Below are 16636 nucleotides of genomic sequence, written 5' to 3' on the forward strand. Positions count from 1 at the left end.
TACTAGGGTTACAGGCAACGGGCTACCACATCCAGTTTAACACTGATGATTTCAAATATGGATGACAGGTGAAGAGGAACTCAGGCTCTGGGCAGAGGCAGCCACAGCCATGTGGTTTTAACCAGGACAAAAGGCAGCATTGCCCCAAAATGTGACTTTTAGAGAGAGAGTTTCAGCATAGCCCAGCTTCCCCCAAGTTTGAGACACTAACGCATGATAATGGACTAAGCCTCTGAGACTGTAAGCAAGCTCCCAATGAAATGCTTTCCTTTATAAGAGTTGCCTTGGTCATGGTGTCTCTTCACAGCAAACAAACAAACAAACAAACAAACAAACAAACCAGTGACCATGACAGGATCATATATTTATCTCTTATAATCTTTTATGCAAGAGAATAACAAATGCCAGTGTGATGAAGCTACTATCTGTTAGGTTTCTGCTGCTAAGGGATAGGTCGGGACAGCATGGCTACTTGTTTCTTGTCGCTAAAGTCCAGCATGACACAGAACACAGGTTTACACTTCCCACACAGATCTGGAGAGCAGAACACTAGCTAAGACCTGCTCCTGGGAAGAGTGAGAAGCTGGAAGGGTGCCACAGGGAGACCAGAATGGATGGATGTCTGAGCAGGTCTCTGTCTGAGGTCTTAAAGCAGAGAAGTTCAGGAAAAGCCATGAGCAAAGGGATACATTTGGGCTGGGAACATAGTTCTGGAGTACAGTGCTTGCCTTGTATGCTTTAGACCCCGAGTTCAAATCCCAGCACTAAAAATTAATTGGTTCTTGGAATTGCTAAAACAAATGGCCACAGACCCAGCAGCTTAAAACAACACACATTTATTATTTTAGAGTTCCAGAGGTCAGAAGTCCTCAAAGGGTGTCGCTAGGCTGAAACCAAGGTCTCTAGCTCCGTGTTCCTTCCTGGAAATTCCTGGGGAGAATCAGGACTCTTACTCTGTCCAGCTTCCAGAAATAAGCCGCATCCCTTTGTCCCTCACTTCCTTCCCCACACAAAGCAGTGGTGGATGGGTGGTCTGCAGTTTTCCTCACATTGTACCACCCGTCACTGATGGTTCTGGAGGCTCCTACCTCATGGTAAACCAGATGGAATCTTAATTCAATCAGCAACTTCGATCCCCATTGCCTTGATACAATCACAGGCTGTGGAGCTGTAATCGTGGACATCTTTGGCTGAACATCATTCTGTCTTGCACACAGGTTTCACCCCGTTTCTTACTTGTGTGTGCTCTGTATGCTTGTAAACATACAGAGTCTCTGTACTGATATGGATGGGCAGCAGTCAAGGGATCCCTACAGTGAGAGCTCATAGAGTTTCCTGGTCCCTAGGATGGGCCTGGAGGGAGCTGAGGGAACTTACAGACCTAGGAAGGACCGGTCAGTTGAGACAGTGATTCATTCATGGAAACCACCACAGATCCCACGGTTGGGGAATGGCTGGGGATATGATGTTCTCATGGTTTAGATACGGTTTCCAAAGGGTCTCTATGCGTTGGGAGCTTGGCCTCTAGTGTGCCTATGCTGAGAGGTGGAGCCTTGTGGGAAGGCTTTAGGTCACTGGGCGTTCTGCTTTCTGAGGAGTTAAGGCAGTTCTCATGGAGATCCTGGGGTCTCAAGAGTGAGTTGTTACAAGAGTAAAGCTGACCCCTGAATCACCTTCTGGCTTTCTATTTTGATGTGTGATTCCTTCCCGTGTTTTCCTGCCATTGTGGGGACCAATGGCAATCACAGGGTCTTGGCCCTTGAACCAGCAGAACTATGAGTTAAAAACCTCTTTTCTTTATAAAGTTAGCCTGCTTGGTTCTTCTGTTACAGTAACAGAAAATGGCCTGTCACAGATACCTCGGAGGAAGCCAGAATGCAGACACTGAGAGCCAGACAAGATGGCTTCGGCAATGCTAAGGGGAGCTGCCTATGACTGGAAACCCTCACCTGCATTATGCTACAACTTGCCTGGAGAGAGGAAGGAAACACAGAACAAAACAAAACCAAACTTCCAAACTGATACCTAAAAATCTAAGTTGAATGAGAAAACTCTGAAATTCCCAGGGAAAACCCCCAATCTGACTTTATAGCTTCAGTTGCTTGGCAGAATAGGAACTTGAGATCAAAGAAGCAGGTTGCTATAGAGACATAATGAAATTCCTGTCTTGTCCCTGTGATTGGATGAGGAGTTGTGCCTGGTGTGGTGGTGCCATCTGCCTTCCTGATGAGGATGGTCCTAGAGCTTACTTGATGTGCCAGCCCGTCACAATGAGCACACTGCAACCGTCAGTCAGTCCAGTGTTTTCCCTGGTGAGCCTTATTTTGTCATCATGGGATGAGGAGGTGACTTGTGGAAGAAGGGTCTGTATGCACTGTAATCAGAACAGGAAGGATGACTGTGTGACATTATGTAGAGGTTATTGCCACACAGTTTTGTCACACATTTATGAAAAGCCACTAAACTTTTGACTGCTATTTTTTGTTTTGGTTATTTATTTATTTTAGGGCCAAGTGAAATGTTAAAAATGAACTCTTCCCTCAGCTTGGTGCCTTGCTCAGAGGGTGATGGCAGACAGCCACAGGCTCTGCCAGGCTGTGCCCTTTCTGGCTGGAGTGTTGGTGTCTCACCAGGACAGTTCTGTGTTCTGTGACAGGGCCGCTCTCTACTGTGCCCCCTTGTAATCCTCAATGCTCTTCACGGTTACAATGCCAATTGTTACCTTCAAAATCCTCAGAAGGAAGTGGTCGGGGAAGACTCACCACGAACTGTAAGTTTAGACCACTGATGGATTGACGTTCTATGGCTTGGTCTTGGGGTCAGCCTAGCTCGCTGGAATCTGATCTGAGTAATTGCCAGCCAGTGATGGTGCTGGAGATGGTACTGCTACCACAGAGGCAGAACGCTCTTTTTTTGCGGTGGGGTTAGGACTGTGGCTCCTGCTGACACCTTGACCTGGGCCTCAGAAATTTTGGACTTATTCTGAAGCAAGTTATTGTGATCAGTGGATTAGGCATTAAAACCTGAATGCTTAGTAAGAGTTTTGCTTTATATTCTATATTAGTCAGCTTTCTCTCAGCATAATAAGATATTTCAGACAATTAGAGAGAGAAAAAAGTTAATCTTGATGCTTTGTTTTGGAGGTTCTGGTCCATGCTCCTGTGGACCATTGTTTTGGGTCCCTGATGGGGTGCTAGGTGGGAGTGATGGGCAGCCTGTGTCAGAGCGAACTCTTCATCTTATGGCCAGGAAATTAAAGAGACAGAAGGAGGATGGGGCCAGAGTCCCATAACTCCCTTCAAAGGCATATCCTCAGTGACTGTCAAAGGCATACCCCAGTGACTGTCAAAGGCATACCCCAGTGACTGTCAAAGGCATACCCCAGTGACTGTCAAAGGCATATCCCAGTGACTGTCAGGGCATATCCCCAGTGACCATCAAAGGCATATCCCCAGTGACTGTCCAAGGCATATCCCAGTGACTGTCCAAGGCATACCCCAGTGACTGTCAGGGCATACCCCAGTGATTGAACTACGTCCTACTAAGCCCCACCTCCTGAAGGCACCATGACCTTCCCAGAGGGCCACCCAAGGGACCAGTCTTTTAACATGTGGACCTTGAGGGTCATAATCCAAACTAGAGTGTAGTCTAAGCAAGTGGAAACTAATAGTTATGATATAACTAATCATATTTACTAACACTAAGTGCTTACTATGTGTTAGGTACCACGCCAAAATATGTCGACACACGCTGTCACTTAACCCATGTGAGAGCTCCATGGGAAGATAGCTGTAACACCCTCCTTCAGACTCAGAGAAGCTGGGGCTTAGAGAACTTGAGGTTCCTTGCTTATCTTCAACCATCTTGCCAGTGACCACGCCAGAGCCTGAACCTTGGTCCCTGTGATCCAAAGTTTGAATCCCTAGCAGTTAGGTGGCTGGGGAGCACCTTTAATTTTGCTGCTGAGAGGACCGTGGCCTTCACTGGGGACCACATTTTCTTCTGGGAGCTTATTCTTTAGAGAGCCAGGTCTGGATTTGGCTTCACAAAGCCTTTTGGGCAAGGGGTAGAGGGGAGTTTCAGGAGCCATGGGGTCTTGAGAGGGACCCCATGGGCTCTGCTCACCGGGGCGGGAAAGGCCAACAGAATTCAATAATACTGCCTTGTAGAACCCAGACTGTGACACTTTTCAGCAACAGAAGCGTTTTTTTTTTCTTAAGGATAAAGCTATGTACAGCAATATGAATTACAGAGACAGCTCATTGGATTAGGCAGTCCTTTCCCAGTGCTTAGAGGTGATCTTACAATCGTGAGATCTGAACGTGGTGTTGCCATCAGATTCTGGACACGTCCTGACATGGTGCCACAGGAGGGATGCACACTCGTTAGATGTCACACAGTAGCAGCTGCAGGGAGGAAAACAAGACGACACTTCCTAAGGTCTCTATAAATAAGGGAGGACACATCCGCCTGATGTCTCGAGCATGTGAAGTTCTGCCCACTGTCAATGTGCCAGACAGTCCCGGTGACGGTCTGGCTTTCAGACCCAACTCTAGTAGTGACAGAGCTGATGTCCCTTCGGTCTGCCTCTGGACTGTGATTCCGATCATGCTGTCCGTGGAATCTCAGGGCAGGCATTTCTGGATACAGATATATATATATATATTTTAAAGGAGAGCGCAGGTGGGTAGCTTATAGCCTTGATTTCAGCTGAGCTGTTGATGGATAGAGCAGAGGAAAAGACTTCAATAAACTCGGGTACGATAAGGAGCTCTGGAACAACCCCCCAAAACATGGCTCTTCTTTTAACTTTTAAGGGAACATCAGTCAGTTCACTTCATTCAAAGCAGTGCAACCGAGTACAGGCATTTGATGTACCTATCATCCCTGGCTTCCGAGGAAAAAAGGAAGGACCCATCCTTATTCCTGGGACTCCAAGAAAAACTCTATGCGCTGGGCAGTCGGTCTTTCCCTCCGTTAGGAGTGCAGTATGTTTTCCGTCACGGAGCTGCCTCCACCGCTAATGACGAAGCTCCGAGAGGTGGACACGACCAGTGCTGGGGACATTTCTTCTGGACTTTCCATTTCTGGCTGGTGGTCCCCCACCATGGGCCCCGTTTCCTGAGTGGTCATTTCTGAGTCCGTGTCTGCACACTGCAGGGGGAGCAGGGCCTGGTGTCTGCTCAAGGTGTCGTTGCTCTTCTGGGCCTCCAAGGAGTTCTGACGTATGGAGTTCCTGTGGGCCATAGCGCTCTTCTGAGGCTCGTCAAAGCTCAGAGAGAAGGTGACTGTACCACTGCCGAAGATGACCTTCTGTTTGCATCTGGGCTGCTGTGGCTGCTGCTGCTGCTGCAGAGCCAGGGGCTGCTGCTGTTGCTGTTCTTGCTGAGTCAGGGCCAGCGGCTGCTGTTGCTTCCGCCTCTCTGGCTGTGGGAACGGGTCTTCGCTGTTGCTTTTGCTACTCATGGAAGAGGAGGGAATGGAACCTGTGGAGCCTCCCAGGCTGCTGGACCGCTTCCGGGAGACGTTGCTGCGGCGTAGCGTGGCGCGGGCTGCCACTTTGAAAGCATGCGCCGCGGTGCTGCAGCGCACCTCCTCGATGGTGTTCCGGGAAGGTTTGAAGAGGATGATGTAGACCTTGTTGAAGAAGATGCAGGCCAGCAAGCCAAAGCTGGCTGCCAGGATGGCGATCACCTCCACGGCGGAGACAAACTTGCCGTAGGTGCTGGCGTAGGCTGGAATGAAGGAGATCCAGACGATGAAAAAGATGAGCATGCTGAAGGTAATAAACTTGGCTTCGTTGAAGTTCTCTGGCAGCTTCCGGGACTTGAAGGCGAAGAAGAAGCAGATGGCAGCCAGCAGACAGGTGTAGCCGATCAGGGAGCCGAGCGCCATGAGTGAGCCCTCGTGGCACGTGATGAAGATGATTTCATCCTCCAGCTCATGGTTGCGGTAGCTGGAGGGGGGCGCCGTGTAGAGCCAGATCACGCAGATGACGATCTGCATGAAGGTGCAGAGGAAAACTAGTAGGAACTGCAGGTTGAGCCCCCACCACTTCCGGTGGAAGCTGGTGGGTATCTTGGCCTCAAAGACCAGGAGGACACGGTTGGTCTTCACCAAGATGCACGAGATACAGAGCACAAAGCTGATGCCGAAGGCGGGCTGGCGCAGGCGGCACGTCCAGTCCTGGGGCTCCCCGATGAAGAACAGGGAGCTGGAGAAGCAGCAGAGCAGCGAGAAGAGCAGGAGGTAGGACAGCTCTCGGTTGGTGGCCTTGACGATGGGCGTGTTTCGGAACTTGATAAAGACGCCCAGCACAAAGGCGGTCAGGAAAATGCCCAGCACTGCAAAGAGCGTGAGAGCGATTCCGAAGGGCTCAGTCCACGCCAGAAACTCAATCTCCTTGGCAATGCAGGAAGTGTGGTTCTCATTGGACCAGAAGTCATCGGGGCACTTGTCACAGGCACTCGCATCTGTAAAATGAACCAGTGCAGGCAGATTCAATTACCGTGTAGCACAGTCAATGTAAGCGTGCGTGTGGAGGGTGGATGTGGTCACTTCCTATTTTACTTACTGATGATTTGTTTTGTTTTTGTTTTTTTTGAGACAAGGTTTCTCTGTGTAGTTTTGGTGCCTGTCCTGGATCTCGCTCTGTAAAACAGGCTGGCCTTGAACTCACAGAGATCTGCCTGCCTCTGCCTCCCGAGTGCTGGGATTAAAGGCGTGCGCCACCACCACCCGGCCTGATTTTCTTTTATATCTATTAAGAATAAACATCTTTGGGGCTGGAGGTCTTGAGTTCAATTCCCAGCAACCACATGGTAGCTCACAACCATCTGTAATGATATCTGGTGCTCTCTTCTGGCCTGCAGGGATACATGCTGTATACATAATAAATAAATAAATCTTAAAAAAAAACCATCTTTGAAGGTTCTACTGTCCCCCTCCCCAACAATAGAGGGGTGGCCCATTTCTTTTAACACTGTCTGAAATAATTTTCCTTTGTCCCTCTACACAGCCCATCAACTCAGTTTCAAGTTCTGTCTGAACTTGTTTTTTTTAAATTACATTGTTCATGTTTGAGGTTTTCCAAGATGGCGTTGTGGGACAGATGGTAACATGGTTATAATAGTGAAGTGTATTAACACTGCTACTATCTCGATCACAGCCTGATTTATTTTGAGTATGTGGTTGCCTTTGTTGCCAGAACAGATGTTCTTTTAGATAAGGGCAGGGTGGCCCTTGCATGTGGCCAGTCATATCTATGTTCTCAACTTTCCAGTGAGGGAGGCCACATATTTATCTAGCTTGGTGGTTCTCAGCCTTCCCAGTGCTGTGTGACTCTTTAAAACAGTTCCTCATGCTGTGGTGACTCCCAACCACAAAATTATTTTCATCGCTACCTCGTAACTGTGATTTTGCTGTGGTGATGAATTGTAATGTCAATGCCTGATATGCGACCTTTGTGAAAAGTCCCTTTGACCTGTAGGGGTCCCGACCCATAGTTTGAGAAACACTTATTTAGCTACTATATATTTACGGAGTTGTCACAGACTGCCAGGCAGTGTACAGTTTGGAGCAGGGAAGGGAGCATAGATCTTTTTTCAGTTAGAGATCGGGATGGGATCCTGGCTATGCCGTTCACTAGCTGTATCACTTTGGTCAGGCTCCTTAAATCTCCAAGCCTGCTTCCTCAGTTCTAAGATGGAGGGAGCGATAAGCCCATTACTGTGGTAAGGTTGAAAGATCAAGAATTATAGTCAATATTTATCTAGTCCTTCCAATATGCTAGTCAAAGTTTTATTTAAGAAGCATATATTTAGAACTTAATATTAATTTGTTTAACTACCACGGTTCTGTGAGGGGTTTAATTGTGATTCTCCTTTAGAAGGACTTGAGACTGAGCTGGAGAGATGGATCAGTGGTTAAGAGCACTTGCTACTCTTACAGAGGACCCATATTGGAGCCCAGCACTGGCATGGCAGCTCACAACCGTCTGTAACTCCAGTTGTTGGGGATCTGATATTCTTTCCTGACATCCTTAGCCACCATGCTTGCACTCAGTGCCCATACGTACATGCAAGCAAAACACCCCCCCCCCCATAAAATAACAAATATATAAATGAATGGATGGGGAGTTGGAGACCCAGGAAGAGCATCAGAGAGACAGTGAATACAGCACCAGGCACCAGCAGGCAATCCGTCACAGCCTGTTAACTCTGGAGCTGGGGCAGCTAGCGCTTTGTCCCCTCGGGGCCATGGGGCTGTAGGAAGAGGGACACACTGTTGGAGGGAGAGAGAGCCGTGTGACAGGAATATTTGTAAACACGTGGAACGGTTAAAAAAAAAATACCCCACATTCCTTTTCCGTCTCATGCCCAGAGGAGTGCAGTGCTCAGGCGTGCTCTCCTCTCCTCAGAAGGGGGGTGGTTCTAGTACCCAGTTCACCCATGGGCTTTGCTGGCCCTCCGAGGTGGCCCACGTCCGGCACAGGGTCTGTGAGGGGCAGATTCCTCACCTGTCTCATCACTGTATTCCCCATCAGGACACTCCACACACTCAAAGCAGCAGGTGGGCTCCCCTTCAATGATCCCCTTCCTGGTCCCCGCCAGGCAGTCCCGGCTGCAGTTGGAGAAGGGCACCTGAGGGCAGGGAACACGGAAGAGAGAGAGGTTTGCATCCGGGGGTCAAGGGTCAGTCTTACAACTCCTTTGACCTGGGCAAAGTGAGAAGTTTGGGTATAAGGTTCCGTGTGACTAACTCTGGGCCATTCTAGATGGAGAGAGGGTCAGGGTCCTCGGTCCTGTTCCCTGTAAAAAGCAAGAAAGGTGGTAAGGCCAAGTGTGGGCACATTTGACAGTCTGCTTCAAAGACACAGGTGAAGTCCTGGATCTCAGTGGGTCTCAGCAGCAACTCCGTGAGATGTGTAAAGAAATTATTGATACGTAATTTATAATAAACATACACGGTATTTTTGTGGTCACGTCTACAAAATTTTCAGAGAAGTGTCAGTTAGACTCTAAGGTTTGTTGGTTCCTACTGCTTTCAGACTGCATTTCTATAGAAAATTGAAATTTAATTTATAATTCTGTCAGGTAATTAAGAACATAAGGATTAACTCGGTCACACATTTACTAATGATGAAGCCCGTCATGCCCAGAGCCTGATAGAGGACATTGGGATTACAGGGAACTATACAGGAAATAACTTCCAAGCAGGAGGGGAGATGAGATGTGGACCAATGACAGATGATTTACATGCATTAACATGATAAGCAGGTGATACAATAAAGGCACACTGATGATGGGCTAGCCAGTCAGTTTGGGATCCAGTCATTTCAAGTGTAGACAAAGGTATAATTACTGGGCATATGAGTTTAACCCATGGAATCCCAAAACCTCTATCCGGAAAAGGTCAGGACACATTTTGTAATTGAGATGAGGATTTGCCCGCTGTGGGTGGGATTACCTGTCATAGGAGACCTTCCCCTGGCGATGCCATCTCACACACTGGGAAACAGCAAAATCATAGCAATTTGGCAATAAGAACAAGTTGACTCTTTGGTCACGTTATGAAAAGTGGCTCAGGCCGCTCAAAGATCCTAACAGAAAGGCAGTGTAAACAGCCATGGAGTGGATCTCAGCTTGACTCCCCACGGAGTTAAAGAGGATGGCTGGTCCTGAGTCCGCTTCTGCAGAGGAGCTGGGGTCCTGCATCTTGTTACATTTTAGCAGCTCAGTTATGCTTTTGTTGCTGTGCTAAACACCCCAACCAAAAACACCTTGGGGAGGAAGTGGGTTATTTGGCCTTCAGGTTGCCGTCCATCATCAGGGAAAGTCAGGACTTGAGTCAGGAACTGAAGCAGAGGCCACAGAGAAAAGCTGCTCATTGGCTTGCTCCCCATGGCTTTCTCATATTGCTTTTTTTTGCAACTTAGGTCTACCTTCCCAAGGGTGGCAACAGCCACACCGGGCTGGGCATTCCCAGATCAATCATTGACCAAGGAAATGCTTCATGGACTTACCCACAAGCGAATCTGATTGGGGCTTTTTTTTTTTTTTTTTTTTTTTTTTTTTTAAATTGAGGTTTCCTTTTTTTCCAGATGATCCTAGCTGTGTCAAGGTGACGAAAAAACTAACTGGTATATTAGCATATAACCACCCAGAATGGTCATCATTTCAGCATATCCTACATCTTTCCTTAATGAGCATCTTTACTGAGTGATGGGCTTCTGGTTCTCACTCAGCCTTGCAGATACAGTGATGTGGGGCAGGACACCTTGACTGGAGTCACAAGCATTTTCCTCTTGGTCATAGAATGAATGGCCCCTCTGATGTATGGGTCAGCCTGGGGCTATTTTGAATTCACATCTCAGCATGGTTAATGGAAACTGGGCTATGTGGAAAAGCTATGGAAGACTGTCCTGTGCATGCTGGGCATTTAGCATCCCTGATCCCCAAGTGTTGAAGGCCATTATTACTTCCTAGTCATTGTGACAGCCTATAAAGAAGTCCTTTCAATCTCAAATTTAAATCCCCTACACAAGGTAGGTAGGATGTCTCCCTCAATGCCACTTGAGAGACATTGACTTGAGAGATGTTTGCTTAAATATTTTGCTCTGGTTGGGGGAAGTTTTAGCCTGGGAAACTTTATGGGTAGCCAGGGAGTCAAAAGTGAGGTGACTCATGAATCTCAGGTTCCCAGGCTCTCTCTCATCACTAAACACTCTTGCAGTTCATGGGAACCCTGGATACTCAGAACTGGGGAGTGTAGGAAAAAGACCTTATCCTAGAAGCCTGTGATGAGTCCCAGGGCTCTCCCAAGCCAGCGGTCCCCTGACTATGGTGGCAGCATGGCACTCTTTGCTCATACCTCTCTGGAGAACCCACTCCACAAGATCTTCTCCTCGTTGATGAAGAGTCGCTCTCCCTTCTTGGCGTACACGTTGTAATGGCCAACCTCCTTGAACACAATGGAGCCGTCCTCTGGGGAGAGGTGCCAGTTGATGATGGAATAGTTCCCTACCAGGTCACCACACTCATCGAATGTCACCTGCTCCCCCATGTTGTTGGTAAAGTTGAGGTGCCGTAGGTGCTTCAGGACCTGAAGAGGAACAGAGATGGATGAATACGAGCCATGGACTGCCACATGTGGCCACGCTGGTTGTGTAGTATGAATATTTCATTCCAGCAAAGGAAGAAACCTGATCCAAAGAGGAGGCCTTTGTCCAGTTGTTTTTACAGTGCTCGCACGTTTCCATGGTAACTCTCGTAAGCCATGGCTTTATGGACTGCACAAATGTAAGTGGTGTAGGAAACGCTCTTTCGAAGATGGGGAGGAGAAGAGAATGTATCTCTCCTGACCACAGTTAAGTGAAAACCTCTGCAGGTGCAGCATGACCTTGTTGAACCATGACCTTCCTGGCATCTCCTGAGTTGGGTGTGAGGAAGGAGAGGAGGGAAGAATAAAAGTTTGGCTGTCCGAGCCGGGCGGTGGTGGCGCACGCCTTTAATCCCAGCACTCGGGAGGCAGAGCCAGGCGGATCTCTGTGAGTTCGAGGCCAGCCTGGGCTACCAAGTGAGTTCCAGTAAAGGCGCAAAGCTACACAGAGAAACCCTGTCTCGAAAAACCAAAAAAACCAAAACAAAACAAAAAAAAAAAGTTTGGCTGTCCGAACCTTCTTTCCCTGTGGTTTTGAGTCTGTGGAGATGTCTTGCTGCCAAAATTCAGTGTGGAGTAGAAAGAAGAAACAAACAGACCGTGACTGGAGCCCTGGCCACCACTCTGGACACTCGTGGTGTATCCTTGAGTGTATCTAAGGTCTTAGGGGTCACAGAGTCCTTGCACAAAAAGCGATTGTAGTAATTGCCAATACACATGAGTTATTTAAATTTTTAAATACCATTTTACTGCCTTTCAGGCATGGTCCTTAGTGCTTCATGTTATTTAATCACAAAAATAGCATAAGCACCCTCCCCCACCTTGTTTTTTTTTTTTTTTTTTTGAGATAGGGTCTCACTGTGTAGCTCTGGCTGGCCTGGAACTCACTTTGTAGACTGGGCTGATCTTGAACTTAAAAGATCCTTTAATCCCTCCTGAGTGCAGGGATTAAAGGCATGTGCCACCATGCCTGCCTCTGTTTCCCATTTTACTAATTGGGAAACTGGGGTACAGAAAACTGAAGAATTTTGTGCAGGATCACAAGCCAGTGAGTAGAAGTATGCTCTGCTAAAGCTTCTGTTCTACAGCATGGAAGACCAAGTGAGAAGACAGGTCCAGCCATGAGTATGGCATGCTTGCTTCTACCACACCTCTGGCTGGAGCCCTTCTCCTTGTCCCTTTCAGGTCCCACTTTCCTGCCTGAGGTATAGTGAGGCCTGGCTGGGATGGCTAAAGTGTCTCTCTCTCTCTCTCTCTCTCAGCTTGAACACTGACTTTGGAAAAACATCTTGCAATTTAACAAAAAGTTAAATACAGAGTTGCTGTTCAACCCAGCAGTTCTACACTCAGGTACTCATTCAAGACAAGTGAATGAAATACAGGTCACATAAAAAACTCCTTGTGTACAAATGTTCATAGCAACATTAGTATAAAACTCCAAAGTGGAAACACTCCAAATGCCATCATTTGAATGACTGGATGAATAAAACATTTCCTTACAATGGGATACTATTTGTACTAAGAGAAATGAAGTACTGGTGACTCTGTTCCTAGAAATTCTACACCCAGAATTTATTCAAGCAAATTCCTCTTTGTTAGGCACTGGGTTACTGAATGCTTTCTCTTAAGGTCATGAGTAAGACAAGTATGTCCATTATCACTCTGTCAAATCAATGTTGTGCTGGATAGTCAGTGAAATTTGGCTAAATCAAGCAGATTTAGAAAACATAATTTAAGATCTAGGTTCTATAGCCCACCTCTGGAAACCAAGCACATAACACCAGAATGGTCAAAATAGATTTTCAAATGAAACGGTGTCTGGGGCTGAAGAGATGGCTTGCTCAGCAGTTAAGAGTGCCTACTTCTCTTGCAGAGGACCCGGGTTTGGTTCCCAGCACCCACAACTGTCTGTAACTCCAGTTCCAGGGGCTACAACACCTTCTTTTGGTCTCCATAGGCTCCTGCATGCATGTGGTGAACATAAACTCCCTCCCCCTCCCTCCCTCCCTCCCTCTCTCTCTCTCTCTCTCTCTCTCTCTCTCTCTCTCACACACACACAGACACACACACACACACACACACACACACACACACACACACACACAGAGGAATAAACAAATAATTTATAAATAAATAAATAAATAATTTAAAAAGAAACAATTTCCTTTTTTGGGGGTACATTCCTTAATATAAATTAAGTTAATAAATCATTCTGTAGGGAGCATGCAAAAGTAATAATTTAAATTTTAACAAGTTATGAATTTTTTAAAGATTTATTTATTTATTATATATACACAGTGTTCTGCCTGCGTGTGTGCTTGCAAATCACAAGAGGGCACCAGATCTCATTACAGATGGTTGTGAGTCACCATGTGATTGCTGGGAATTGAACTCAGAAACTCTGGAAGATTAGCCAGTGCTCTTAAACTCTGAGCCATATCTCCAGCCACAAGTTCTGAACTTTTTTCGCCTTAATAATCCTGCTTATAATTGTGTGTGTGTGTGTGTGTGTGTGTGTGTGTGTGTGTGTGTGTGTGTGTGTGAGAGAGAGAGAGAGAGAGAGAGAGAGAGAGAGAGAGAATTTAGAGAATTTTTGTTTTTGTTTTTTCAAGACAGGGTTTCTTTGTGTAGCCTTAGCTGTCCTGGAACTTGCTCTGTAGACCAGGGTGGCCTCAAACTCAGGGTGGCCTCAAACTCAGAGATCTGCCAACCTATGGCTCCTGAGTGCTGGGATTAAAGGCATGTGCCACCACAGCCTGGTTTGAGAGAGAGTATTTTGTGTGTGAATGTGCTGTATATGCATGTGTGTGTGCATGTGCACATGCCTGTACATGCGGCAGAGGCGCAAGAAGGGCATCTGGTTCTGCTTTACTCCTTTGAGAAAGGCTCTCTCATTGGAATGGAACTAGACTGCTGGCCAGCAAGCCCCAGATGTCCCCTGGTCCTGCTGTCCCAGCTCTAGAGTGACAGGCACATGGGTTGCATTTACACAGGCTTTAGGAGTCAAACTCAGGCCCTGAGGCTTCCATACAAGTGTGCTTCTCCACTGTGCCATCTCTCTGGCCCCTTGCACATACTTTCAATGTCTTTATCATAGTATTCCTGTCAGTTGCCCGTTGATAATGCAGAAGGGTTCAGACCAAATTTATCAAGCCATCCAGTCTGTGGCTGAGACAAAGGGAAGGGGACTCTCCTCTTTCTGGGGCACTGATCAAGTGTCAATCATTGTTAGGGCACCATTAAAATCATTTAAAATCACTATCAGTGTCAATGATAAGTTCTTACTATAATCACTCCTTTTGTTCAGTTACCCATGAAGAAGAGAGGTAGTGGGGGCTGGACAATTCTCCCTTCCCCCAGCTGTTGGAATCTCCTCTCCTGCCCTGGCTGCCTTGGCCAAAAAGACTATCAGTAAAGCAGCCATCAGAACCACTCTGACGCCAACACCAGCTGTTGGGAACGCTCAGTGGATGCTTTGTGGAAGCTACACTGTGTGCTGAACACTTGCTCTGGCTTCTGGGGTGCAGTGCTGACCGGACTGTTAGAGGCAGCCTAAGTGGGACTTTCTCTGTAATCACACTAATCTAAACCCAAGCCAGAGAACTCCTGCTGGGGGCCTGCTGTGACTGGTGCAAAAGGGACCGTGTCAGGACTGGTGTAGGCGACACAAGCCTCCATGTGCACGAAAGGTCGGCTGTGATTGACACAACCACCGCTCGCTCTTTCCGGTTACTCTTGAGAGAGCGGCTGCCACACTGAGTCACTGGGGCGGCCCGGTGTGGCTGACTCTCAAAAGCAGGGACTCTCAGGGACCTACAGGCCTTCCTGTGGGACAGGCATAGCTCTGAGAGCTCTCGGTGGTGGTGGCAATGGCTGTGACATTGGTAAGAGTCCCAGCAGCTCTAAAGGCCAAGGGTCTAAAGACACCCTAGGTCTGGGAGCTGTATTCTTGGCCTCTGTCAAAGGCTGAGGAATCCTAACTTTGAGGCCAGGGCAAGCATCCCGGCATCCCGGAGGCTTGCATGAGAACTGTAACACCAGAGGAAGCCAGCTGCTGCAGTTCCCGGTCACATGATGCTCTATCATTTGCTGCCTTCAAATACCTGTGGTTAGAAAAACTGCCAACGACCGGCCCCATATTGCTCATCCACCCACATGTAATAGATACTCAGTCAATAGTGGTCCATATCATCTCTACCATGTAGACTACCAGGACCACAGCCAGCTGATTGGGAACGTGACTGCTTTTCTGAGACCACACACCTTCCCACTTGTCTGTCCATATGCTGTCTAGTCATTATCCCCTTCACTTGTTTTTTTTTTTTTCCCAGCATATATCTATGGCCAAGTCTCTTCCTTCATTTATTTGTTTATTTCACAAGTAGGGCCAAACAGGCTGTTTTGAGGAGGAGAGCTATAGTAGTATTTGATACAGACAAAGAGATGTTGCATCTACCCCAGCATGGTCAGTCATATCCACTGGCAACTTTCCCCACACCATAATTTTCTCCCTGTAGAAAGTGTGTAGGAACTTGGGTGTGAGGACAAGTGTCTGAGTTCAACACTGCATGAGTGTCTTCCATAGGAACCCATCTACGGGCCAGCATCCTCTCAGGTTCTAGAAAGTGTGCACGTAGAGGGACCTATTGGCCACACAGCTTTTTCAGAGGTAACACTGGCCTTGACAGGGCACAGGTTATCCGAATATGGCCTTTCTTACTGGATAGCTATCTGACCTTGGTAAAATAATTTTAGTCAACCCTGAGTCTTTCCTTACCCACAAAGTAGTAGTGCTTAAGACCACTATTTACTGAACATTTATTCGTTGTAGGCACCACCCTGAGCACTCTGTGCATATTAACTGATTATTAACTTATAACAAACTTGTGAGTCTCATGATGCCTGTTTCTCAGGCCAGGAAAGTGGGGCATAGGGCATTAAGTGGCATCCTAACGTCAGAAAACTATGGGCACCTGAGAACGGTTCAGCCTGGAGTCAGTCCAAACTCCGAACCAGTTATGTCACCTCCTGAGCATGTGTAGGAGTTAGATTAGATGGCCGTTAGGCTGTCTGTCCCTATTTCAACTGCTTAACTAGTATGAAATTTAGGTTGAGAAGAAAGTTTAAGGATGGGATGACAGGGATGGCTCAGTGGTTACGAGCACTTGCTGCTCTTACAGAGAACCCAGGCTTAGTTCCCAGTACCCACATGGTGGCTCACAACTGTCCTTAACTCTAGTTCCAGGGCATTTGATGCCTTCTTCTGGTCTTACCGAGCATCAGGGATGCATGCAGTATATAGACATAAATGCAGGCAAACCCTCATACACATAAAATAAAAACAAATCTTTAAAATAAGATGGAATAGTAGTGAGATGATGGAATAACTGAGAGCCATAATTGGAAAAGTAGTCAAAAAATGAATGACATCTATGCTTTCCTACCTTTGAGATTTAAAAGATTTAAATCCACCTTA

General features: G+C 47.1%; 1 protein-coding gene across 2 annotated transcripts in view; it reads right to left on the reverse strand.

Moving 5' to 3' along the window:
- Positions 1–820: 820 nt before the first annotated feature.
- Positions 821–16636, reverse strand: part of Casr (calcium sensing receptor) — a 77923-nt gene continuing 62107 nt past the window's right edge. For both annotated transcript variants that reach the window (XM_052740615.1, XM_052740614.1), the window contains exons 5-7: positions 10873–11103; positions 8519–8642; positions 821–6473 (exon numbers count right to left, since the gene is read on the reverse strand). In XM_052740615.1, coding sequence (XP_052596575.1) covers positions 4978–6473; positions 8519–8642; positions 10873–11103 — 1851 coding nt within the window. In that variant the 3' untranslated portion in view covers positions 821–4977. The remainder of the gene's footprint in view (positions 6474–8518; positions 8643–10872; positions 11104–16636) is intronic.

Source organism: Peromyscus californicus, unplaced genomic scaffold (genome assembly GCF_007827085.1).
Source record: "Peromyscus californicus insignis strain IS unplaced genomic scaffold, ASM782708v3 Scaffold_16__1_contigs__length_79575227, whole genome shotgun sequence".
NCBI lineage: Eukaryota > Metazoa > Chordata > Mammalia > Rodentia > Cricetidae > Peromyscus > Peromyscus californicus.